This window comes from Carassius auratus, unplaced genomic scaffold (assembly GCF_003368295.1).
Source record: "Carassius auratus strain Wakin unplaced genomic scaffold, ASM336829v1 scaf_tig00214183_4049273_7079891, whole genome shotgun sequence".
Taxonomy (NCBI): domain Eukaryota; kingdom Metazoa; phylum Chordata; class Actinopteri; order Cypriniformes; family Cyprinidae; genus Carassius; species Carassius auratus.
Genome location: NW_020527547.1, coordinates 1,947,647 through 1,973,441, shown reverse-complemented (window position 1 = coordinate 1,973,441; position 25,795 = coordinate 1,947,647). Strand labels below are relative to the sequence as shown.

Here is a 25,795-nt window from a genome sequence, read left to right as displayed (position 1 = left end):
ACTGAGGTTTTTACTAGCTTTAATATTCCTGAAACGTCCGTGTTGAAGAGACCAAAAAGTACAAAAGTGTCTGACAGTAAAAATATGAGAATGCCTGGTGGGGTGGGGAGATATCAGAGAGCCCTCACTCACTAAAACAGCAGTGTCTCATACAGGCCTGCGAAATTAGTCTCTGAAATATCACTAATACGAAGCCAAACAAAACCGAGAAATCCGTTAATATACAAAACCACACAGTTGACCAGGCAGTAAGACATGCAGTAATACAGTCTTTCCATGAGTGTGAGAGCAAAATTGAAACGAGCATGAGAGAGAGAAAGAAAGATGAATTTAGCATCTATAAAAACTGTTCAGCATATCTGACACGTTCAATTCATAACATTTCCATAAATTTGTTGACAGCTCTTGAGCTTCCTTTCAGTCAGTTTTCAGAAGATCTGAAGTGTTTTGCATATGAGATCTGAGGCTGTGTTCAGCCAGGGCTCCTGTAATGGCTCTATACAGTTATTCCTGTTTTGTAAATACACGTGATTACGAAAACCGCTGAGAATAGCCAAAGAAAATAAAACAATTATAATAATAATTAGAAATTTTTGCATATGTGACATCATCAGAATAATAAAACACAACACAGAGAATCTGTGAGCAATAGAGTGTGAAGCTTCCTCACAGTAATGACACATCGGGGCAAGGGGTCATTGTTATGGCATGAGGTCATTGCTATGGTAACAGCAGTGAGCTGCTGCTGCGGTCAAACTTCTTGCCTTTTGAGAGTGCAGCAACTTGTTTCATCAATTCCCTGTTCTTCGCCTGAAAGACAAACACAAACAAACCAGTTGGTGAAAAATAAGAGTATAGACCTTTTTTTCAGTTCATAAACATTGTGATGTTTTTTCCCATGGGCAGAGCGTAGGTGAAGGCAGAAAGATTCCCCTGACCGCTTCACAAACACTAGCTAGCAAGTTTTTTTTGCTTGTTATTGTTAACAATGTCTGGAGAAAATGTGATTTTATCTGAAAATGTTATGTCACTCACTGTCCGGGACTGCAATTGTTATTTGAAAATGTCAACTTTAACTGAAGGAACCAGATTGGCCGACTCGTTCACACTTGCTCAATGGATGGACGATCTGACACATGTATAGTAAATAGAAACTGGGGGCGTATAAATCTATGTACTAACAGTGTCAATTGTAATTGTAACACATAACATGGGTCTTCACTGCTCCCTCTCTCTACAATTGCACTTATGGCAACTGTAGAAAGCGAGATGACACATGGTTTCCTTAATGTTTAGCAGCTGGTCGTTAGTTAACTTGTTCCCCAAATTCTGATTAGGTGGAAATGCATGAGAAATCTTAAAGGTCCCATGACATGGATCATTTCCTTTTCTTTAAATGCTTTTTAATGTTCTCTTAGGTGTACTTCTATTGTTAGTATGATTTTTACATTTAAAATTTAGAAATAAAAAGCATTTTTAGATCCTAATATTAGCCCTCTGGCTTGAATGCTCTGTTTGAAGGGGCGTGTCTGCTGCAAGACTCCAGTAAACCACAACTGTTGTGATTGGCTGACATCTTTGCATTCGCATATATATATATTTTTTTTTACTATTACAGCTGTCGAGATTAACGAATCGTGGAAGTGTGGATTATATAAAAAAATGTTCGATCTTTTCCCATCACATGAAAGGCTGCAGTGATGAGCATTGAGTAGACAGAGTCTGTTTATCGCGTGGATGCAGTGATCTCGTCATTATTGCAACACGTTTTCTCTCACAAAATGCTTTCACCACAGCTAACAGCAAACACATGAATACAGTAAGAGCTTTGTTGTGCAGCATAACAGCGTCATTCATTGTATCGGCAGTTTGGGCAAGTGTGCAGATATACTCGCGATGTGTAACAGCTCCGGAAAAAAAGTGAGCTTTCTTTGATCGCTCTTTTTAGTTAAATCACAATTTAAATAACAGATTTGTTTCATGCTACTCAGAGAAACAACGCAAAGTTGATCGTTTAGTCACTGGCTTGATTCACTGATGCATCAGTAGTAAACGATTTAGAAAGTCTGTGTGAACTTGAATGATTAGCTACACATCAGAAATCACTGATCACAGATCAGGCATTAATGAACAGTTACTCACTGTTAGTGCCGGTGCTGTCGAATCCATATCATAAAAGTCTGTTTGTAAGGCCTGTGCTGAATTATATGTAAATATTTGGGCGGGCAAAGCAGAGAAAGGGGAGGTAAAAATTCTCGTTGCAACGTCACAACGAGGCGATTCAAGATCAGCCCGTTTGAGCTTCCATTTTCTCAAAGGCAGAGAAAGATAGAAAAATCTCGATTTACACCGATTCAAATTTCTAGAAACTTGTGGACCATATACAGGCTAGGGGAACTCATATTAATCTTAAAAAACCTCAGAAAGTGAAATGTTCATGTCATAGGACCTTTAAGACTCGTATCCAAACCATAATCCATAAAAGGCAAGAGTTAATTTAACCTTAACTGATATGAAGCGTGCGCTGCCAATGTAAGCATTTTCGATGGTTGTTTCTGTCCAGTCTGCTCCTTTTATTACAGCTGTCATCAGTTTTCAGCCAGGCAATGGCAGCAGGTATGTAATAAAAGCCTGTAATCCATCGATTCTGACACTCTTAAGATGACATTTTAAGCTCCTAATGTAGCGGACACTATGCTGTCTTGTATGGGCCACCTCCATTTATTCTGTAGTTTTGCCTCCAGCTAATGCAATGATGTAATTGTGACGTCAGCACAAAAAGGGTCTATAGTTCAAAAGGTTGCACTTAGTAAGGTTTTTTTTTAAAGAAATATATACCAACTACTGCAAGATTACATGAAATTGAGATTCTGTACAGAGATTCAACTGTATTTTAAACAACATAGTCTTGGTGAGCATAAGAGACTTCTTTCAAAAACTCACAAAAAAAACAAATCAAAGCAACCCCAAACTTAAGAATGGTAATTTCTCAAAGTGCTCATCAAAACACTAACAGACATTTCCCACAGTATTCAAATAATAAAAAATATTGTTGACTTATTGTTGATTGTTCTTATTACCACTTAAATCATGATGAATGTTGTGTGATGAAGAATGTATTGTGTAAGTGACCTGTTGTTGTTCCATGGCCTCTTTGTGTGCTTTCTCCATATTGTTCATCTTCACCCGCATATTTGACTCCTGATACTGAAAGTCTGCCTTCAGCTCTGTCAGCTGAAACAATGAACAAAATTATGAAATGTTCTTTTCAAAATATTCAAGATTAGAAGTCATTTTTCCAAAGATGTCAAAAGACAATTGTCTAACAAATGCAGAGCAAAATCAAATCTTTTCTTATGGACTTCAAGCATTTGAGAAGAATTATCACATCTGGCAAGAAATGGACTGTGAAGTGAGCGGCTGATCAGAAAAAGAAATGGAGTTCAGAGAGACAAGTCTATCGATGTGTTAATGAACACATTTATACATCCTTCAATATATATGTACTGCATTCAGCATCTGATTTCATCCGGTTCTCTAATCAGCGGTAAATTCCCTCAGGTGCGTGATTTCACACAGAGCCGTTGTTAACTGAGAAGATGCGCCAATAAACGCTGAAAATGTTAACTTCTCAGTTAACAACGGCTCTGTGTAGTAACAGCTAGGCTGTGCGTTCAGCCCCGACAAAACGTTGCACAACGTTTTTTAAACAGAAACGGTGATGCGTTGAACATACTGTTCTGATGACGCAAAAGTTGCAACTATGGCAGCTGAGAAGGCCATTCTTTGTGTTCTTTGAGAAGAATTTTCGGAGCCTGATGAAGTCGGTATAAATATGTGTTTAATGCTACAAAATATGCCCGATGTTACAGTTACTGCACTAGCCTGTCCCAAAGGGATTGCTGAAGCTGAAATGGAAGCACACAATTTACATAATTCAGACTAAAACACATCTATTTAGCCTCACATACTGAATTTATTTGTAGTTCATACGGTTTTAATACCCTGTACTTTCTTTCTCATTTTTAGGAAAAGCACTTAATTACCATTGTTTATTTCTATACCAAATGTCATACACTTGCAATGAAGCTAAAAATATAAACTACTACATCATTATGTTGATATCCTATATTTTCACAATAAAACTTACGACAAACATGTCTTCTAATATCCTCAGTTGTTGCGTATACCGAGCTGCAACAAACACATTTCTACATTATTTTCCTTGAAGGCATTGTGCTAGTTCATTTTAATACCGCATGCTTTATATACATGTTGCTGCTGATTGGACTGCAGTTCTGACACACCCACCAAACAAGACAAAACGCATCTCAAACCCCGTTGTACACCGGTGCACGCCGTTTCCAGGAAACATGACGTTCAACCCGGAAACCGTAGCAAACCGTTGCGCACCGTTTTGAACTTGAACATGCCCCTGTTCTATGTGAAATCACGAACCTGAGGGAATTTACCGCTGATTACAGAACCGGCTTTACTGACGAGATGCGCATATAACGATTGGCCGATCGTGATTGGAGCAGCCCTATAACAATCCATGTGCATGTTGCACCAAATCCAGGAAGTAACATCACAAGTTACCTTCCTGTCTTTCTCAAGGATGGTCTGGTCTCTCTGCTGGAGCATGCGCTTCAATGACATCACTTCCTCTTTCAGTTGACTGATCAAGATGAAGTTATCCGTGCCTCCAGTATCCATCGACTGTGTGATTGAACTACTGGAGGGAAAGAAAAAGAAATGAGTTTAATATTTAAGGAGAGAATGGTGTCAGCCAGTCTGGATGGACAGAGACAGACAGAAAGAGAGACGATTACAGAGAAGTAAATACCTGTCTCCATTGGATGGCTTTGTCTCTAGTTTGGGTTTTTTCTTTGGCGTTTCCTTTTGAATGCTACACAAGAGAAGTGAATTAGAGTCAATACACCTTGATCTCACAGCAAAGACAAAACACACTGGTCATCCTAAATATTAAACTACAGTCAAATACAAATGGCATGCCACCTAGTGTATGTAAAAAAGTGATGCATGAATGCATCTTACCTCTGCTTCCACAGTCCCTGATCCTGCTCTGGACTTAAAGTACCACTTATTCTGTAACACACATCCACGGGACAGCATTTTTGTAAGGATTTTAATTAAACAAGTCTGTATTCTTGTGACTGGATGCTGATGCGCTTTGGTTGATTGTATCGGTCTTACAGCATTCATACTTACTTGTGATGTGAACTTCCATGTCTGTGGTGGTGCTGATGATGATGATGATGATGATGGTGGTGGTGGTGTCTCTGATGTTCTTTCTCACTGAGGGAAGAGTTAGAGTGGGAAGAGCCAAGGCCTTTGCGCTGCTCTTTCGTTTTTTGTAGAACACGGCGATATGAAAGTGTGCAGAGCCAACACAAGAGCTTCCCATCCACCTGCAGAAATATAGAAATGACATCTGCATTAAGTGCTCAGTCTTATTTTAGTATTATTTATATAATATTCAAGTTTTTAATGTTTTGAATTCTTATTTATTTTCTGTCGTTATTTACTCACCCTCAAGTTGTTCCAAAACTGTAGGAGTTTCTTTCTTCTGTTGAAAACAAAAGAATATATTTTTAAGAAAGTTGGTAACCAATCAGTTGCCGGCAGCCATTGACTTCCATAGTGCGGAAAAAAATTATACGGAAATCAATGACTACCAGCACTGTTTGGTTGCCAACATTTTTCAAAATATCTTCTTTGGTTTGGAACAACTTGAGGATGTGTAGGTTGTGACATAATTTTTGGGTGAGCAAACAGGTGCTGCAAAAGTTCAGCTAAAGCTCAAAGTATGCAACGGTCTATGCATTGTCCACGTGATGCAATTTTCATCATAAGAAGTGTCCGTGTGCAGCCTAATCAATTTCAGGATGTGAGCATAACTTCTACATGGTGTGAATCTTTTAAAGGTGAAGAGAATTTCTTCACCACTAGCATCGCCAAATGCATTTTAATTATGTTTTCAAACAGGTTGTCCTACAAAACAAATACAAATAATAATAATCTGCCTTTTTTTACTGCCATACAGACATAATGGCAAGCGTTTCCAGTATGCATCACAAACAATGCAATCCTTGCTGATAATTATTCAGTAAAGCTTTCTGATCGGTTATTGGTGGGAGGAGTGGGCTTTAATGATTCAGCTCTGTGTTGTTCCTAAACCAACAGCAGATGTATACAACTTGTCCAGTAATTAAAGACAGACATGATTGAGCGTTTGATTGTTGAACAGAACTCTACAAGCTCTTGCTTTCAATGTGTTAGAATCTGGAATCAGTGACTCTCCAATCTGTCAGTGCGGAGTGAATCATCCCACACATACAGTGTGAGAGAACACAGCCAGAGCGTGTGGATGAGTAATACGACCGAATAAGAATGTACATGAGTGATTGGTCACCTTTCTCCTTCCCTCATCCTTCCTGTCGAAGGCACACTGCTGCTTGCACTGTTCGCAGGTTTGTGGAGGGCCGTACTTCTTCTCAGAGTTGGTGCAACGCTGACATTTGGTCCCAATGAATGCAGCAATAATGTTACAGTACTGACATGGCTTTGGCTAAAAAAAAAACAACAACAACAAGATACACGTTTGCACACACATCCATAGGATTTCCAGGTATATGAAGGTACATACTGTAACGTGAACTTACCGTCCCAAAATGTTTGACATTCTGTGCACATTTCTTACAGATAGTGTTGGTTTTGCTGAGAAAAAGAAATGATTTCCATTAGCACAGATATGTTTCACGAGCCACTGTGGCTGGTGGGCGAAGAATTATTTTGCAATCCCTGGTTGTGTATCCGTCGTACCTTTCCTGCTGAAACTCTGACCTGCAGTAGGTGCATTTCACTATAGGGTGTGCGATCCGACACTCCTGCAAGGAAGAAAATACCAATGACACTGTATTAACTTCAAACGTGCTTTAAGATTTCTCAAACATGGTGTTTAAATGAATGTTCTGTGTATGTAGGCGTATACATACAGGCCACACAGAATCTAAAAAGGGCAGTGCAGCTTAAACATAATTTCTGAATGCTTCTGTTGTTCACAATTAACGCGTCCACAACTCGCTAAACTTAAAAAGAACACATTGATTTACCCCAGACTCTTTAAGCCCATGTAAACAGTGTGCTCTTACCTTGCAGAGCTGCTGGCCCTGCGACAACTCCTCAAACGGGAACCGCTGGTTACACTTGGTACAGGCGTACAGGGCCGATGTGGCCATCATCAACTCCACAAACACACAGTCACCGCTACTGATCAAATATAAACACACTTGCGCGAAGACGACCTTTAACACATGCGATGAAGTGAGACCTGAGCAGATTCAATCCCAATTAAAACCGCACTTAATCCCGATCAATTAAAAGGACCCAACCATCTAAAATTTATCTGCGAATAATATTATAAAAACATCAGTGACTTAAACCCATGATTTGAACAACATATAATCTAATACGTAAAAATAATAATTAAAAAACGATTTCATTTCTACGGTTTTCGGCTCCTGGTGATAATTTTTGCTTTCTCCTTTTTGTATCTCGGTCGACGCACGAACCGGATGCGACCTGTGATTACAAAGGAAAGACTCAAGAGCCAATCAGGTGCCAGCGCCGAAGGGCGGGGACAATGGGTTTGAAAAATCTGGACCAATCAAAGAGCTCGTCCCGCCTCTCCTAAAAAACTACGCGTTGCTTTTTTGTGACGTGTTTGTGAGGTAAAGATCTCACCCTTTCTTGTGCATTCTTGTGAAACTGAAAAGAGTACGACTGTAAGTGGCTCCATTATGGCTCAGACAGGAAATTTGAATTTTCCTTGAAAAGTCTCTAGAGCAAAACTAAACAGAAAATGTGATAGAATGGTGTTTATCAGAAGCTATAGCCCTGATGTAGATAACGTAGTTGTATTATATAATTTTAGTAATTGTACAATTACAGTTGTACGAATTACAGTGTTAATATTTAAGGAATCTTTAATTTGATTACAAGTGATTTCCAGCAGGATAGTCTTCACTTTCTACATGAACTTAATGCATCCAAACTAATTGTAAGAAATGCACATTCTGTAGTAATGAAACTAAACATAGAATTCCTGCTTTTTATTATTATTATTAATTTTACATTTCAATCATTCACACTGGACATTGGACACCAAATGCCACAGCGAAACATATATTCGTTTTAATAAATATTTCATCTAAATGTCTAATTCAATTTATCACCACGTTTCATCGCAGTTAGCCTCACTGTATTTTGTATTTGCTCCTTACACTTTTTCTACACTGTCCTACATGTAAATCGACACACAAATATTTAAATTACTATGTGAATTACTTTATTACTACAAAAATAATAATAATAAAAAGATAGCCATACTGCTAAAATAACTTTTATTAATAATATCTAAGTTAGCGCGTCACTTCACGCAAAATCAACGCGACTCGTGTTCTGCAACGCACTTTTGTGTGCGCCTGATAAAAAAAAAAGGAAAAAAAATGGCGGATCACTCGGTAAGTAAACAGACAGTTAGTTCTTATGTAGTCTTAGTATCTATTTAAATGACATTTGTTCTGTTTTTGCTGTTCGATGTCGTTCGTAATCGCGTTATGTCCTCATAGGTGGAGATCACAGAGGGCTGTCGACTTCCCGTGCTGCGAAAAAATCAAGTAAATGAAGACGAATGGCGTAAGTATCAGAATGTACACATAACACTAAGCTGCTTCTCCGCCTTGCGCAGCGCTTATGTGTACAAAAGTAGCTACATGTGAATAGCAGTACAAAAATATATATCTATTTATACATATATCTATCTATCTATAAATATCTCGATTTATATATCTATGTATCTATAAGTAGATATTAAGGATGTAACTTTTTGCTTCACCAAAAGTGATTCATAATTTTGTCATTTCATAGCTTTGGCTGAAATTCTCAGTGTCAAAGACATCCAAGGGAAAAAGCTTTACTATGTCCACTATATTGACTGTGAGTATTAATCATTCGCTTTGGTCTTTGGTAAATATTTTGGTCGCTTACCTAGTTACATGATTTTCTTTATTGAGCCTTTAATCTCAAAGAAAAAAAAAACTTTACAAAATGTTTTGTTTGTTGAAAGTCAATAAACGCCTGGATGAGTGGGTTACTCCAGACAGGCTGGATATTAAGAAACTCCAATTTCCCAAGAAGGAGGCAAAGACTCCCATGAAGGATGGCCTGCCTGGGTCTCGGCCGAGCTCTCCAGAGAGAGACGTGGTAAGAGGATCCACTCTTCACCCTGTGACTCTAGACACAGAAACCGCACTCCCCCACTTCACTGGCAGAGATCTACAGTATATCATATGCAGCTGTTTTCAAATTTGCATCATGTTCAGACTGCTTCAGCAACTTCAAGAGGCAAAACCCTTCCCAAACCGGTACAGACGATCCCTGCCCATTCTTTTTTGCCAATCAATCTGCACAGCAAGAGTTTATGATGAATGGGCTGAATTAAAGACTAAGTTGAATAAGCTCATGATACACTTTTTAAACGGTGTGAGGGATGCAGTTTTTGCTTCATCTTGATTTAAACTGCAGATTGCATTTAGAATCTTTTATGTTATATTAAAAGATGTTATATTAAAGATATTTATTGCAAAATAATTTTAGCATTGTAAAAGGAATTACATAAGATTAAATCTTTGAAAGATGCCAAGTTATAATATACTAAAATAATATCTAAAATACTAGATATATTTGTAGTATTTATTGCACAGGGAACACAAAAAGATGTTTTGTTACTCCTAAAGCGATTCTATTCATTTTGCAAACTGTATGTAAAATCTCCTAATACAGCCAGACCACAGTTTTTTACTCAGTTTTGCAGTCAATGCAGAACATTGCACCCACTTTTAATGCAGAGTAAAACTAGCTGTCCTGTTTTCATTTGATCTTACAGAAAAGGAAAGCAGATTCGGTCTCTTTGGCAACACAAGTGACCGCAGCGACTCCAGTGCCTTCACTTCCTAGTTCTACAGAGGCCAGTCAGGCCTCTGTCTATCCAGCAATGAGAGATTCCTCTTTCAGCATTAAATCCAGAGATGAGCATGAACCACTCACCTCTCTCACTACAGTAAGAAATGACTGTTCAACTATTCAAGAATAGTTTGTCTCTTCTATTTATATATATATATTCTTAATTGTTATGTATATATTATATAGTATTAATGTAATATTTAAAAAAATCAAACCTTTCTTTATTTGGTTTGCTTCTTCCTCTTCCTCCTGGAAGAATGGCACAACCTCCATCCAGCGTCATCTTATTCCTCCTCAGCCTGGGAGAAAAAGAAAAAGTTGTGGAGGGACAGACGAGGTATGTCCTGCAGATAAAAAGTCTCATTCTCAAAATCAACATGTCATGAATTTATCATGACAATGTTCATGTACGATGTTCAGCATCTGTTAAAATTAGGATTGTGGCTTTTTAGGGCACTTCTATTCTTTTTATCCCATGAAGGTATTTTGCTATACTATTAAGTAAAGTACTATAGTTATATAGGTGAAATATTGTGTTATACAAATTCTGTGCTATGCAAACTGTTATATCAAAAACCAACTGACTACTATTGAGAGCAGAGTGAGAACTGCGTTCCAACTGAAACCAAATGACCAGCAACAAAAAAAAAAAATGTTTTCTGCTCTACAATGATTTACCTTCCTCCATTCAAATTTCCCAAAGCTTTGCAACCCCTTGTGTTTTTCTAGATGGTAAAGATGTTCCAGAATAACAGCCCTCGCTGCTCCACCATCTATTTGCTGCCAGGAGAGGTCCGGCTCCTTTATTTCCCATTGCTTTTGCTTTGGTTTGCGTGTCTTGTCAGAATGGAGGTTTATGGCTGTTAAAGAATCAGGTTCTAGATAGGATTCAGTAAATGAAATAATAGAGTCCATTGCACTGAATACATAAATATATATTGTGGGAAAGAAATCAGGTAAACCTGCCATTAAAAAAAAAACCTTTTACAGGAAACTCACAAACATGTTTTAAATATGAAGGACATTCTCATGTTTTGATGTTTCATATTATTCTTGCTGACTCTACTCTCTTATCTCAGGACTCTCAGGACAGTTCAGATGGAATCCCATCTGCCCCGCGCATGACTGGTAGTTTGGTGTCAGACCGCAGTCATGATGACATTGTTACGCGGATGAAGAACATAGACTGTATTGAGCTGGGCCGGCACAGACTGAAGCCTTGGTACTTCTCTCCATACCCACAGGAGCTCACCTCTCTGCTCATTCTCTACCTCTGTGAATTCTGTCTCAAATACCTCAAGAGCCTCAAATGTCTTCAAAGACACTTGGTAAGACTAGTTTGAAGACTTTAGGCTTAAGGTGTGGTCACATAAGCAAAATTTCCCAGGCGTTGTCAGTAGTGAAGCTATGCATGAGGCGCATCACACACTGAAGTCACATTTAAACCAAGCAGCTTTCTGTTGGTCAACACAGCGAATTTCTATGACCAACTTGAAGTCCAACAAAATCTGCTTGGGGAACATTTTCACCCTCATGCAGAACTCTTGATTGCACGGATTCCTATTGAAATTTCACAATGGTAAATGTGACTACATCCTTAAATACATGTTGTAGTTACACATACTTTGTTTATGATTGGTATTACATTTAATACAATTATTAATCCTTTTGTAACTTTTAAAGACGAAATGCAACCTTCGGCATCCACCAGGAAATGAGATCTACCGGAAAGGAACAATCTCCTTTTTTGAAATAGATGGAAGAAAAAACAAGGTGTGTAATAAGAGGCATATGACACAATTAGAGTTTGGATAAGTGATTTGACACAAATAACTCAAGTGGCTAAACTTAATAAAGAATATTTCAATGTTGCTGTTCGGACACATTATTTAGTTTTGTCTTTGTGGTCTCTTGATGGTCTTTTAAATCTTTGCTCTTTCACTGTACAGGCATATTCCCAAAATTTGTGTTTATTGGCCAAATGCTTTCTGGACCATAAGACCCTGTACTACGACACAGACCCTTTCCTCTTCTATGTTATGACGGAGTATGACTCTAAGGGTTTCCATATAGTGGGCTACTTCTCAAAGGTATATTCTTTATCTCCTGACATCTGTTGCTTTTTAATCCTTAAATCATTTGTGTGTACTAGATTTCCTTAAAAATGAACGTCTCTTGATTTGATATTCTCTAATATTAAATGTCCAAATAGTCTTTGGAGGCCACTATATTAAATGTCTTTTTTTCTCTTTCATTAAAGGAGAAAGAATCAACAGAAGACTATAATGTGGCCTGTATACTGACCTTACCACCTTATCAGAGAAGAGGCTATGGCAAACTACTAATTGAGTTCAGTGAGTAATTTACGGTTCTCAGGACTAGTTATTTGCAGTCAATAATTTATGCCACTATGTAATTTTAATAAGCACTAATGTTGTGGGCCTTGTTTCACGTCTCATCTGGTCTCCAAGGTTATGAGCTGTCAAAGGTGGAAGGAAAGACAGGCACCCCAGAGAAACCTCTGTCTGATTTAGGCCTGCTCTCCTACCGTTCATACTGGTCCCAGACCATTCTGGAGATACTCATGGACCTCAAATCAGAGAATGGAGAGCGGCCACAGATCACCATCAAGTATGTGCCCACTGTTCGTATTGTACTAAAGAAATACCTTGTAGGCACAGTTTTCTAGCTGTGTTCTTGCCTTTGTTATTTTTAGTGAAATTAGCGAGATCACAAGTGTCAAGAAAGAGGATGTGATATCAACTCTTCAATACCTCAACCTCATCAATTATTATAAGGTAAAAAAAAAAAACTTACAGTGAAAGAATGCATTGTCTTAATTTAAACTCTCAAACTGAATTATTTTGGGATTGAAAGTCAGACAACGTTAGTCATGTTCTTTGTTAATTCAGATTGGTTTTGCTCTTCTCCATTGCAGGGTCAATATATCCTCACCTTGTCTGAGGACATAGTGGAAGGTCACGAGCGTGCCATGCAGAAACGCCACCTCCGCATTGATCCCAAATGCTTGCATTTCACTCCTAAAGACTGGAGCAAAAGGGGCAAGTGGTGAAGTTCAGAGGAGGGCTGCTAGCTCACAGCTACAGAGGGGAATTAAAACCAACATAAATACTGTAAATAGTCTTGTATTTATGTTCTTTTATGGTTTTTATATCAAGCACTTGTTCGCGAATATTTTGAGCCATTTCAAAAATGTAACTGAATGTGATGTGTAAATAAACAACTGTTTGGGGTAATCGAGATGTTTTCTCAGTCACTATAGATTAAAAGATAAAGGATTGTAGCTCAGCTTCTGTGATGCGTTACATGCATTTAATCTTTCCAGTATTCAATTACACGTTGTATCCTGCTATACTCAAGACTGTACAACTACACAAACTACATGAAAACATCCACACGTGAACAAAACACTATTGTCTAGGTCCAGTTACTGCAGATGTTTTATTGCTGTGGACGAATCCTAACTGAATTAGTGTCAAGACTTTATTTGTCAACAGTGTTAATGTAGAAGCAAAACTTAGATTATAGAGCATATTCTATAACATGATTACATAGTGTCATTTTAAACAAGTGCAAGAAAGTTTGTAATTTCAAGTAAAGAGAAGTCTGTACGCTAAACCCTGAGGCTGAAAAAACTGGCCTCAACTTCCCTCTGCATCAAGATGATTCAGGCAGAATCCCAGGGACATCGCAATACTTTGGTCATGTGATGCTCAGTCAGAGGGTTCTATTACTTACAGCTCATACAGAACAGACCCTAATGTGTTTTTCTAATATGCATTAATGCTTCAATAGTCTTAATAAATGTATTAATATAATACCAGTATCGAGCAGATTTAGAGATTAAAAGCTTCTTCCTTCCATCCAGCCAGCTAGTGTGGGAATTTACATCAGTTGTGCATCACTGCAAGTAACAGGAGAACCATTTGACACGCTCATGTGGTGTGTGTGGGGATCAGCATTCCTTAAAGTTGTCAAGCATTTATACGAAGGTTTGCACAGGTGTGATGGAGCGTGTAGGAGACCCTGCCCTCTCAGAGGATGACGAAGCCGTACGATTGGCCGCCTCGCGCTGCAGCTCCTCCACCCTCTTCTGAAGCTCTGCCCGTTTTGCTAGCAACTCTTTGTAGCGCTGATGGACAGGTTCCTAAAATACATTGTTCATCAAACTGAGACTTTCAAACCACACATAGACAGCACGAGCCATTTTAAAACACAAGTTCTTAAAATGCTAAATAAAATGTAAGATGTTTAGTTGATGGATAATATAATAACATCACTAATTATGCATATTTATTCACACAAAAAAATGTGGTTTAAAGATGGACAGATATAGTCCTGTAAATCAAACCAATAGATACTTTTTGTAGTAGCACACTTTTAGTACAGAACAGGGCTTTTCACATTTAAAATAGTTGAACCGGTGTCATTCTAAACTGTAGGTAAACCTAATTCTGGGTTACTTTGATTCTAGTTTTACATTGCTCATATTTTTCATTGGGTTAACCATTAATCCTGGGTATTCATAAATTGACACTGTACATTCCTAAACCCAATGTCAGCGGCATTGCTTGGACAAATGCAGTTAAATACTGTAGTTTTTCCTGAATGGACTTTAGTGTCTCTTCTTCATTCCAGTTCATGTTTTCCATCACCAGTCAACATTTTTGCTCTCAAACTCTGAAAACTGTTTATACAACTCACTGTGTTTCCATGAATGTTCAAGCAGGGATTCACAACTTTCGGTAAAAGCGGTGCTAACCCCGCTTCTAAATTACTAATGTGAAACAAAACTTTACCCGCAGGGTGTGGAACGACGATAACCTGGGGTTTAAGTGCAGTGTGAAAAGCCCAATTAAAATGTCTTAATTTTCAGACTAATATGAGCAAACTTCAGCTAGCAAAGTCAGATAATAAACCAGACAATTTCAGCATCTACACATCCATTAAAACCTGGAGCGTACCTGTGGTACCATGCGAGGATTCCAGCGTATGTAGTAGGTGACCCAGAGCTGGAGGTGTCGTATACCGACGGTGGGGAAGAGCACATGGGAGGGGAAGTGTACGTACAGCGGATTCACAAACTCCTCAAGCTGACTGTTCACAAATGACCATAAAGACACAGTTTGCTTTGGGACTTCCTAAACACAAAAACAGATAGTCCCTTAGACCTACACACACTCATCTTATATTTACACACAAATCTCACTCTCATTTATAATTTAACATAATGACATAGGATTGTTTACTATAAGTTGCTTAAGACAAAAGCATCTGCCAAATTCCATTCTGATCCATAAAAAGCTAAACTTTAATTTTCAAACTTACTGTGCAAATGAGATGCATACAAAGTGTACACAAATGTATGCCCAAGGCCATTCTCTCTCTTACCTCTTTGAGTCTTTGCTGCTCACTGTTACACAGAAATGTCCCAAAAAGGCAGCTGTAGAGGTGATCGAGTATTGTTATGAGGAAATACTCATTGAATTCGAAAGCTGCAGGAAACTGTAAAAAGACAAACATTTATCTCTTATACAGACACAGACATAAAAATTCAATGAAGACACAGGCAGGTGTTGCTCTGATAGGTCTAGGGTGTTTTGCCCTCACCTGTCTTGTCATCTGCCAGACGCAGTCAATGAACTGCAGGAAGATTGGAGAGCGATCTGCATCCGTGTGATTCTTATCGCCATGACCCACTCTCTATATTCACAAAAATAATCATTTATGATGAATATAGAATGATGTATATTATGTTAAAAAGAGAACAGCATTTATTTAAAACATCTTTTTATAACAAAGTTACATAATAGTAACATAGCATAATGAATCTCTTATTTACATAAAGTCTACACTTTGTTATGAGATCATTTGGGCTGAGCTGCTCCGAATTGAGCGGTGAGTGGATTCTAACTTAAACGCCTCTGATTGGCTGTTGGATTCCAGAAATCAACAGATATGTCTGTGATTGGCTACATTGCTCAATACTCCAAAAGATGTTGAAATAGAAACCGATCTCCAGAGCGCAAACCATAAACCACTGGATAGTTTGCCAAATCTGCAATGAAATGCCATTATTACACCATTATTGAGGGTGCTATTGATTTCATTTGAGGGTGCTTAGCACCCTCTAGCACCCCATAGAACCGGGCCTAATCTATCAATATAATGGTATGTGCCCAGAATAGAGACAGTGCACTTGTAGGGAATAGTGAATGAGTTGACAAATAAGAAATTTGGGATACAGCAAACCTTTTATCCCCTTATGGTCTTGCTTGTTGCTGTATCACATAGACTACAACTGGATGACTGACCTGTTGGAAGCGGTGACCGAAGCTTAGCCACTCTTTTTCCAGTAGTATCTGAAACCCTCGTATGGTTCTGTAGTGAGAGTCCAGCATTATCAGGGCCAGTGAGGTCAGCTGAGGAGTTCTGTCCCAGCCATCACTGCAATGAACCACCACTGAGGTTTTCCCAGACTCCACCTTATCAGCTATCCTTAAAGCTCCTGCCAGAATCAGCTAACACACACACATAACACACAATCAGTGCCAACTTCATCATCCTCATGTTTCTTAACACTTGAGAAAGGCGATTCACATGATCAATCTCATCTCACCTTAATGTGCTCCAGCCAGTGGGTGGACTCGAGATTGGAAAGCCAATGAGAGTCCTCAATGGTGGGATAGACAACCTCCTTTAGTTTCCGTAGAGACTCACGCATTACATGAATGTTGTGGATATCCAGAAAAACCAGTTCAGCATTCTGATAAGCATCTTCACTCTCAAATCCACCCCCTTTCATCTAAAATACACATGGACACAGGCTTTCAAAGTTTCACTTTCATTTAAAACAGACACTTGACAAAACAGTGAATGTTCACCTTGTTAGCTGCAGCATTCACACTTGGTCTGGCATCGAATATGAACATTTTGTGTGATTGTGCATTTGCATCCATAATGGCCTGAAGGAGCTTTTCATCTTCTTTGCAGCGGCGACCGTTCTGGCCCACCATCGGTTGACTGGCACGAACCACTGTGGCCTGGCTCTCTGGGTGAATCCATGATAGCACCTAAACCGGGTCAAGCCAATAGCTTCAGTGGGGAGGCCCGAGGACGAATAACTGTGCACATACAGACTGACGTGTGACGATTAAGTAATGTGTCATGACACTGACCGGAATGCGTCCTTTGGCCCTAAAGCTGGAGACACGTCGCAGTTCATCATCAGTAATGGTTACTGGGACAACTAGAGCTGCTGGGTATGAATCACATAGCTCATAGTGATCATTTACTTTAGAGATCCTCCAGCTCTCATTTGGAAGACCCTACACACACACACACACACATTTGTATTTAAAACATGACTCAGATACTCGATTCTTAGCAGCTAAACAGCATTCTGCATTTAAATAAATAAATAAATATATATATATATATTATTTTTTATTTTTGAATGGTGCTAAACTGTTTAAATGATTGTTATCCTGGACAAACTATATCTGTAATATTATTTTTTAATGATACATTTATAACTACATAAATACCAGGTAATAAAATGAAACATTAATAATGAAATGTTGAATAATAAAATTGCAAAAAAAAAAACTTTAGGGTTGATAAAAACTACCTGTGCTTAGAGTCCTGATTACCCTAAAATAATTTATTTTTTCAATAAATATCAGATGACTGTTAATTATCACCTTGTAACTCAAAAACAAACAAATGAATAAACACACACTGTACCTGTCTCTTGTATTCAGCCAGGGGATCATACACCCTCCATCCATTCTCAGGAAACACTTGCTTATACTCAAATGCAAAGAGAGACTAGACAAAGAGAAGAGAAGGAGACATAGAGAGTGATACTAATTAATTTTAGGCTGAGGCTAAATCAGTTAAATTAGATATGTAAAATATATTTCATGCTGTGTTAATATATACTCTCTGTCTATTTATGTTTCTCACCATGTTGTTTGACACCGGAAAAGCAAACTTCATCAGAAACTCAAACACTGATTTCTTTAGTGAGTCTTCTGGTTCCTTGTGCACAAAACGTAGATTCCTCATATCCTACAAGACATTGAGCAAATTTTCAAAAAATAAAAATAAAATTAACTTTAAGGCTTTACTCTGCTGCTTAATTTTATGTCCTGCCCACATCTTCAATGGCCCCACCACAAAACTTTTATTTTTATCAATGTATTTTCATATGTGCCAGATGTTCACATACATAAAATGATAAAAGCACATTACTACAACTACTACAACTTAAATTACTACAACTTAAACTATAAAATGAAAAGTGAACGTATGAAAATTATAGTAAAATAAAAATACTACAATAACAACATATATATATATATATATATATATATATCAGGGATGGTTGTGAGGAGGAATACAGGAGTACAATTAGGGACTATGAAGCCTGGTGTAATAATAATCACCAAAGACTTAACATCTCTAAGACCAAAGAAATGGTCATTGACTTTAGGAGGACGGGGCCCAAACCCGATCAAGTTTCCATTCTGGGAACAGATGTGGATCTTTGCAACTATAAGTACATTGGAGTACAGTTGGTTAACAAACTAGTCCAGCCACATCGTTCCTGTATATGAAAAAAGGTCAAAGCAGGCTGTACTTTTTAAGAAGGCTGTGATCTTTTAACATTTGTCAATCACTGCTGTGCACCTTCTATAAGACTGTTGTGGCCAGTGCTCTTTTCATTAGGGTGGTGTGCTGGAAAGTGGGAGCACATACATCAGATAGGAATAGAATAAATTAACTGAATAAAAGGCAAGCTCCATCATCGTCATCACACAGGATCGAGTGGAAAAGGTCAGTTTTGGGAATAGTTGGTTTTGTTAATATATTTAGTTTGATTTTAGGAATGTAGACGCAGACATAGATAGATCGTTGCTGTCTGTGTGACATGCCTGCTGCTATTGTAACAAACCTAATGTCCTGTGAAGGATTAATAAAGAATGTAAATTTAAATAAAGTCTGTGCTTTTTTATGTGCTTTTGTCATTTTTATTAGTTTTAGTATAGTTTTAGTAATATAGAGTTGTCTTCACATTAACCACCTTTTTTATTTATTTAAATAAATAAATAAATAAATAACTTAAAACCTTGCAGGCAAGGCCGTATGAGACATCTCCTCTGCTAGTTGCTGCTCCGATCTTCTCTACTCTGCTCAAAACTCCAAGAGGTAGATCTAGTCGAAACACTGGCTCCTATGGTGATTTAAAGTCTTTAGTTTAGAAATTCTCTCCAACATTCATACAGAAACAGCATGAGCACATGGCTCTTACCCTGTCAGTGCACCTGAAGAAAAGTCTATAGTTAGTGACAGACAGAGATCCTCTAACAGGCCCAATGAATGGACATATATAAGTCACGTCTTTAGCTGTGGACACACACAATAAGCACATACATTTAAACCATCAGAATGATGTACAGCCATCAATATAATATAATACCACAAATACCGGAATCCTGAATCACTTCCTCTGGCAGAAGAGTAAGTTCGGCTTTACTGGGGTCTTTGTAGACCTGCACGCAGAAGAACATGAGATCATGAGAACTGAGACTTAATCCAAGTTTTACACTCACATGTACACTGAAATACCTTTTGAATTGCCCTTCCTTTACTCTGTAAGGAAGAAAAAAATGAATGAGGTTTAGTTATAAAACAGTTTAGAACATACAACAGTTTTAAGAACAGAATAAGAAACACTGGGTTGGACTTTGGTCCTGACTGACCCGCAGCTCTGTGTCTGAAACTCTGGTGCCATTTGAGCGGTCTGAGCGCGTTGTGGTAGAGCTAAAAGGATATTAGAGGATGAAGACGGATTAAAGCACACCTATGAGCTTTACGGATTAAAGGAACAGTTTTCTCAGAAATGAACATTCTGTCATCAATTACTGATCCCCATGTTGCTCCAAATTTGATTTCATCCATGGAACATACAGTACAAAATGTTAGAGACTCGAAACCACAGCCATCATTCACTCACATTACCTCTGCTTTTCTATACAATAAAAATTAATCTTCTTTAATGTAACGTTACTACACAATAATGACAGAAAGTCAGTCATACTGATTTGGAACAAAATAATGTTGAGTAAATAATAACTATCCTTATAATATATAGAAATAATATATTACACACATATATTATGCACTCCTCCCGTTTGCGAAATTAAGTATTGTAAACATCCATTCGGTGATGTATATGTGTGAGAGAGTGTGTTTGTGATTTCTTTTGGTACCTGCACAGCGACTCCACACTGTCCACACTGCCGCTTTCCTCCATCCCGAAGAGGACCAAACCGCGCCACTGATAAAGTTGTGAAATGAACTTAACTCTGTTAATTTAGTGACTGTTCTATGCGGAAACTGAGTGAACACAAACAGCGGAAGCTGCCATGTCTTCCCAGAATTCCTCTAGGTGGGGCTGGTTGATCGTGCGCGCTCGCGCTCGCGCTTTGGGCGTTTGTGGCGAAACAATATATGAGAAACGAACACCAGAAGGAACACAAAGTAAATATATCTATATTAGCCTATAAACAACAGCAACAAGCAAAGTTAAACGAATGTCTTCTGTATTAGAAAACTTTATTTATTAGCTTACAAATTTTTTTTTTTTCCACGAAAAGGTTAGTTAATAAAACAAACTTTTTGGCTTATAAAGGGACTGAACAATGGCTTTTAATATTAAAGGATGTTGAGATTACGGTTAATAAAAATGTTTGAATGAAATGCCTTTTATTTTGATTTAATATGAATTTTAAAAGTTTGATATTAATACAGGCTGGTTCAAAATTATAAAAGAAAAATGTATGTGTTAGCTGATAGATATAACACTGACAGAATTCACTTTTAATAGATTTAGTAACTACTATGAAAAATAAAGAAGGACAAGACGGTAGGCTAACATTCGGGATAAGACAACAGCAAATAAAGTACAAAATGGAGTAAAGATAGACAGAGACAATTATATTTTTTTGACATGTAAAGTTTTAAAGTGGTTATTATTTTCATTTCCAGTAATAAGTTTCTAGTCAGCTGAAGTTCATTATAAAACCTCAGATTAAAATAAATCTAAGCAATCTACATTCTTGTATGTGCCATTTAACACCTCAAAAGGAAAGAGCAATTAATTAAAAAAAAATGTCCATGGTTAATACGGACCATTTGGACAATAATGATCATTTCTTTTGAAGCTGCTGTTATGGAACTTCAGTGCTTTTAATATAATACATTTATCTAAAAACAGTTTTGTTGTAAGCTATACAAATTTGTGCATACAGAGATTGTTTTAATATACAGTGTGTGTGTTTAAACTTCCATGTTTGTACATGGCTATGAATGTGTGCAAAAGCAAAGCTATGTACAAGGTTGTGTATGTGAGCTGGTGTATGTTCATATGCGTTTGTACATGATTTGCGTCACAGTGTCTGCTGGTGGGTGGGTGTCTTGGATCTTATCTGAATGGTTAAGGACTGGCAGCACAAGCATCTTTTGTGTGGAGATGATTGTTGTGGGGTGTGTAACAGCATGACACGGGTGATTAGCAATGCAAAGCTCCAGTACAGCGCCATGATCTGCTCTACAGAAACATCAACCCTTTCCTGTGCAACTTCAACCTCTTCTTCTGCTCAGGGACCTCACCAACCGCAGGTAAACATCAGCCAAATACCAACCATATCCAACATAGTACTAAACCTACCAGTTAAACTCTGTCATAATCAACTACCAACCGTGTTCTATCCAGCAAATCATTAATCAACAAGCTACCAAATCAGTCAAGTGTCAGCAGTGAAACACCCATCTATATGGTTGAACTAAAAATCAGTTTGAAGTGAAAATGTTCTGCAGAAAATGTTCTCTGGTCTTGAGGCACTTTAGTGGATTTCTGATGTTTAGGATTTAGTTTATTTCTACACTGCTAAAAATAAAGTTTCCTTATTGACATTGATGGTTCCATGGAGATAAGAGCCTTTAACACTTATGGAGCCTTTCTATTGCATCAAATGTTCTTCTTAGTCCAAAAATTATATATATATATATATATATATATATATATATATATATATATATATATATATATATATATATATATATATATATATATATATATATATATATAATTATATAATTATATAATTATATATAATGTTTATTATTATTATTATTATTATTATTATTATTAATAAGAAAAAAATGTTTTTATGGCACTGCTGCAAAAAAAAAAAATATATATATATATATATATATATATATAGAGAGAGAGAGAGAGAGAGAGAGAGAGAGAGAGAGTATGATGAGATCCATCACTGTATTTATTTCACTAAAACAATACATCCCAGTCAAGACTTTACTAGCACTAGAGGGAGAAAAAAACTACCAGAGCTATAGAAGACTTTATATTTTAATTTTACCATTATATATATATATATATATATATATATATATATATATATATACTTTTTTTTTTTTTTCACCAAAAATGGAAAGACATTATGTAAAAAAAACATGATATGAATGCATCATCATTTTAATGAATTACCGGTTGCATATTATTGATTTAGGATATTTGCAAACCAAACTGTTGGTACATTTCTTATTGTTATGTCCAATTCTAAACTTCAAAATATTTAATTCAAACCTTCAAACATTTTTCATAATAAGTGTGCTTAAATTTGTGTAAAAAAAAAAAAAAAAACCTTAAAGAGTAAAGAAAAGACAAATGGTCCTGTGATCATTTAAAATCTATGGGATAGAAAGGCAAAATTAAAGCTGGAAGATACTTAGTGACCCATATCAAACAAACGTGCACACTCTTGTTCTGTGACTGAACCCATGCTTTCATTGTGTAAAGCTGGAGACACTCCATCTGACAGAAAGTACAAACATACACACACACACACACCGGAAGCATGGCGGGTCTCAGAACCTCTCTACACCGGCTTTGCCCATGCCACTAACACCACCTGCAGAGCCTGGTAATGCTGAATACTGAATAAATCTCTTTCTCTCACTCACTTTCTTTTTCTGGCTCATCTGCTGCTGTTTTCTGCTGTAGATGTGGTTGTTCTTTGTCCTTGCACCTGCTTTTCTAGTGGAATTTTTATGGTTTTCAGCCAATGAGGTACTTTTAGGAATACAGTCATTTAAATCACTTTGTTGAAGTACCAGCCTGTACAGGACATCTATAGAGGACATAAAAGTCCATTGTCGAGGCATATTCTAACTTCATATTTTTGTGTTGTGCTTTGTTTCAACGACTAAATGTGTACATTGCATCCGATGTTGTCAGTGTGTTGTTTATTATGACATCTCATGGTCATTGAACAGTAATGAGAGCCCTTAAATCAAGACTTTGATGTAATAATTTGGTTTATGCAAATCTTAGTGATGGTGAACATTTTGAGTGCTGTGTGTGTGCGTAGGCCTATATGTAATGAAACATTTGGGGTTGATTTTTTCCATTTTTAAAGACATCACTTATGTTTACCAAGGATGCATTTGTTTGATCATAATTAGATTAAAAACAGATATTGTGAAACATTACTACAATTCAAACAACTGTCTCTATTTTAATATATTTCAATTTATTAATGTAATGCTGAATTTACAACAGCAATTACTGCAGTCTTAAGTGTCACCATTCTAATATGATGATTTAGGGATCAACAAATATTTATTTTTATTATCAGTGTTTAAAACAGCTGTGCTGTTTAATTTTTGTGGAACTGATGCATTTTTTTTTTTGATGAATATAAAGTTCATAAAAAAAAATCTCCACTGTAGCTTTTGACCAATTTAACCTGTGCTTGCTGAATATATATAAGAATAAGTATTCTAAATAATCTTTCTGATTCCAATTATTGTATGTATTGTATAAAATATTATTAAAATATTCCAGATAACAAGCAGTCAGATGGGTTGAGAGTGGCTTCTCTATCTCTCTCCTTGTTTGTGTTTGTGTTTCCAAATAACAGTGGAGTTTTTCCTCTGTCTTTCAGATCTGGAACCAAAAATGAACTGGGCGTCTTTTTACGCCCTGATCAGCGGCGTGAACCGGCATTCCACCGGCATTGGGCGGATTTGGCTGTCTGTCCTCTTCATTTTCCGGATCCTGATTCTGGTGGTGGCGGCGGAGAGCGTGTGGGGTGATGAGAAAGCGCATTTCACCTGCAACACCCAGCAGCCCGGCTGCAACAGTGTATGCTACGACCACTTCTTCCCCATCTCTCACATCCGACTGTGGGCGCTGCAGCTCATCATGGTCTCTACCCCCGCCCTGCTGGTTACCATGCACATTGCACATCGTCGGCATATCGACAAAAAGTTGTATCGCCAAGCTGGCCGTACCAGCCCAAAGGACTTAGAGCAGATTAAAAATCAAAAGATGAAGATTACCGGCGCCCTTTGGTGGACATACATGATCAGCCTACTGTTCCGTGTGTTATTCGAATCTGCCTTTATGTATCTGTTTTACATGATTTACCCAGGATACAAGATGTTCCGGCTTGTAAAGTGTGACTCGTACCCATGCCCAAACATAGTCGATTGCTTTGTGTCCCGACCAACAGAGAAAACAGTGTTCACTATATTCATGCTTGCGGTGTCTGGCGTCTGCATCCTGCTTAACATCGCAGAAATCATCTTTCTTGTTGCTCAGGCAACAAGTCGAAGTGAAGTGAAGTGAAGTGAAGTGAAGTGACATTCAGCCAAGTATGGTGACCCATACTCAGAATTTGTGCTCTGCATTTAACCCATCCGAAATGCACACACACAGAGCAGTGAACACACACACACACTGTGAGCACACACCCGGAGCAGTGGGCAGCCATTTATGCTGCGGCGCCCGGGGAGCAGTTGGGGGTTCGATGCCTTGCTCAAGGGCACCTAAGTCGTGGTATTGAAGGTGGAGAGAGAGCTATTAATGCACTACCCCCACCCACAATTCCGTCCAGCCCGAGACTAGAACCCACAACCCTTCGATTGGGAGTCCAACCCTCTAACCATTAGGCCACAACTTCCCCTGTAAAAAGTCGCCATCTCAATAACTCCAAGGATTCCCAAGTGGGAGCCTGGATCTCACAGAAACTGTTCTCCTCTTAGAAGTGCTCCCCTGTCACTCCCTGAAACCTAAATAGGGCACTCACTCAAACTCAAACACTTAATTCACACTTTAGGGCTAATGTCATTGAAGAAGGTTTTACATTCTATTTAATTCAGAATACGTAAAAAACATATGTACTATTACTCCACACAATTTTAGAGCAATGTATAAATAAATAAACACTGCTATAGTTTTATACTCATATTGTACCTAAAATACTACTAATACATTTTTTTTTTTGTGGTAAAATCTTCATTATGAATTCAGCATTGCTTTTTCATTGTTTAAAACTTTAAAACTTGTTAAAAACTTTTCAAACTAATGGATAAAGTAGCCTAATTATTCCATGTATTCTCTTAAAGGAATACTCCACCCCAAAATGAAAAATGTCATTAATCACTTATCCCCATGTAGTTTCAAACCCATAAAATCTTTTTGCATCTTCAGAACACAGTTTAAGATATTTTGGATAAAAACCGGGAGGCTTGTGACTGTCCCATAGACTGCCAAGTAAATTACACTGTCAAGGTCCAGAAAAGTATGAGAAGCATTGTCAGAATAGTCCATCTGTCATCAGTGGTTTAAACA

General features: G+C 37.6%; 4 protein-coding genes across 7 annotated transcripts; 2 read left to right on the top strand and 2 right to left on the bottom strand.

The window, feature by feature from the left end:
* Positions 1–2: 2 nt before the first annotated feature.
* Positions 3–7,616, bottom strand: LOC113091384 (protein FAM76B-like). Of its 3 annotated transcripts, XM_026256892.1 has the most exons (11): positions 7,176–7,252; positions 6,847–6,911; positions 6,687–6,741; positions 6,437–6,592; positions 5,554–5,590; positions 5,233–5,432; positions 5,059–5,109; positions 4,847–4,909; positions 4,600–4,735; positions 3,133–3,234; positions 3–810 (listed from the first exon to the last, which is right to left on the bottom strand). In XM_026256892.1, the coding sequence occupies exons 3-11, from the start codon at positions 6,704–6,706 to the stop codon at positions 721–723; spliced, it is 855 nt and encodes a 284-aa protein (XP_026112677.1). In that variant the 5' UTR covers positions 6,707–6,741; positions 6,847–6,911; positions 7,176–7,252; the 3' UTR covers positions 3–720. The 3 variants fall into 3 exon arrangements, with proteins under 3 accessions (XP_026112677.1, XP_026112675.1, XP_026112674.1); XM_026256890.1 differs by lacking the exon at positions 5,554–5,590 and having other exon boundaries at positions 4,600–4,732; positions 7,176–7,616; XM_026256889.1 differs by lacking the exon at positions 5,554–5,590 and having other exon boundaries at positions 7,176–7,615.
* Positions 7,617–8,439: 823 nt separating this feature from the next.
* On the top strand, positions 8,440–13,304 carry LOC113091376 (histone acetyltransferase KAT5-like). 2 transcript variants are annotated; one of them, XM_026256872.1, is made up of 14 exons: positions 8,441–8,546; positions 8,655–8,721; positions 8,953–9,021; positions 9,152–9,288; positions 9,971–10,144; positions 10,304–10,384; positions 10,777–10,839; positions 11,127–11,375; positions 11,731–11,820; positions 11,997–12,137; positions 12,308–12,401; positions 12,519–12,678; positions 12,764–12,845; positions 12,986–13,304. In XM_026256872.1, the coding sequence occupies exons 1-14, from the start codon at positions 8,532–8,534 to the stop codon at positions 13,118–13,120; spliced, it is 1,557 nt and encodes a 518-aa protein (XP_026112657.1). In that variant the 5' UTR covers positions 8,441–8,531; the 3' UTR covers positions 13,121–13,304. The 2 variants fall into 2 exon arrangements, with proteins under 2 accessions (XP_026112658.1, XP_026112657.1); XM_026256873.1 differs by lacking the exon at positions 10,777–10,839 and having other exon boundaries at positions 8,440–8,546.
* A 186-nt stretch (positions 13,305–13,490) lies between these two features.
* On the bottom strand, positions 13,491–20,538 carry LOC113091375 (myotubularin-related protein 2-like). Its single transcript, XM_026256871.1, has 16 exons — positions 20,346–20,538; positions 19,836–19,896; positions 19,702–19,725; positions 19,562–19,625; positions 19,385–19,479; positions 19,202–19,306; positions 18,037–18,141; positions 17,815–17,898; positions 17,247–17,396; positions 16,953–17,141; positions 16,688–16,873; positions 16,383–16,589; positions 15,679–15,771; positions 15,460–15,573; positions 15,033–15,209; positions 13,491–14,215 (listed from the first exon to the last, which is right to left on the bottom strand). Exons 1-16 carry the CDS (start codon positions 20,387–20,389, stop codon positions 14,051–14,053), a joined length of 1,863 nt encoding a protein of 620 aa, XP_026112656.1. The 5' UTR covers positions 20,390–20,538; the 3' UTR covers positions 13,491–14,050.
* Positions 20,539–21,557: 1,019 nt separating this feature from the next.
* On the top strand, positions 21,558–25,411 carry LOC113091394 (gap junction beta-1 protein-like). Its single transcript, XM_026256906.1, has 3 exons — positions 21,558–21,756; positions 24,105–24,786; positions 25,137–25,411. The coding sequence occupies exons 2-3, from the start codon at positions 24,119–24,121 to the stop codon at positions 25,204–25,206; spliced, it is 738 nt and encodes a 245-aa protein (XP_026112691.1). The 5' UTR covers positions 21,558–21,756; positions 24,105–24,118; the 3' UTR covers positions 25,207–25,411.
* Positions 25,412–25,795: the final 384 nt, after the last annotated feature.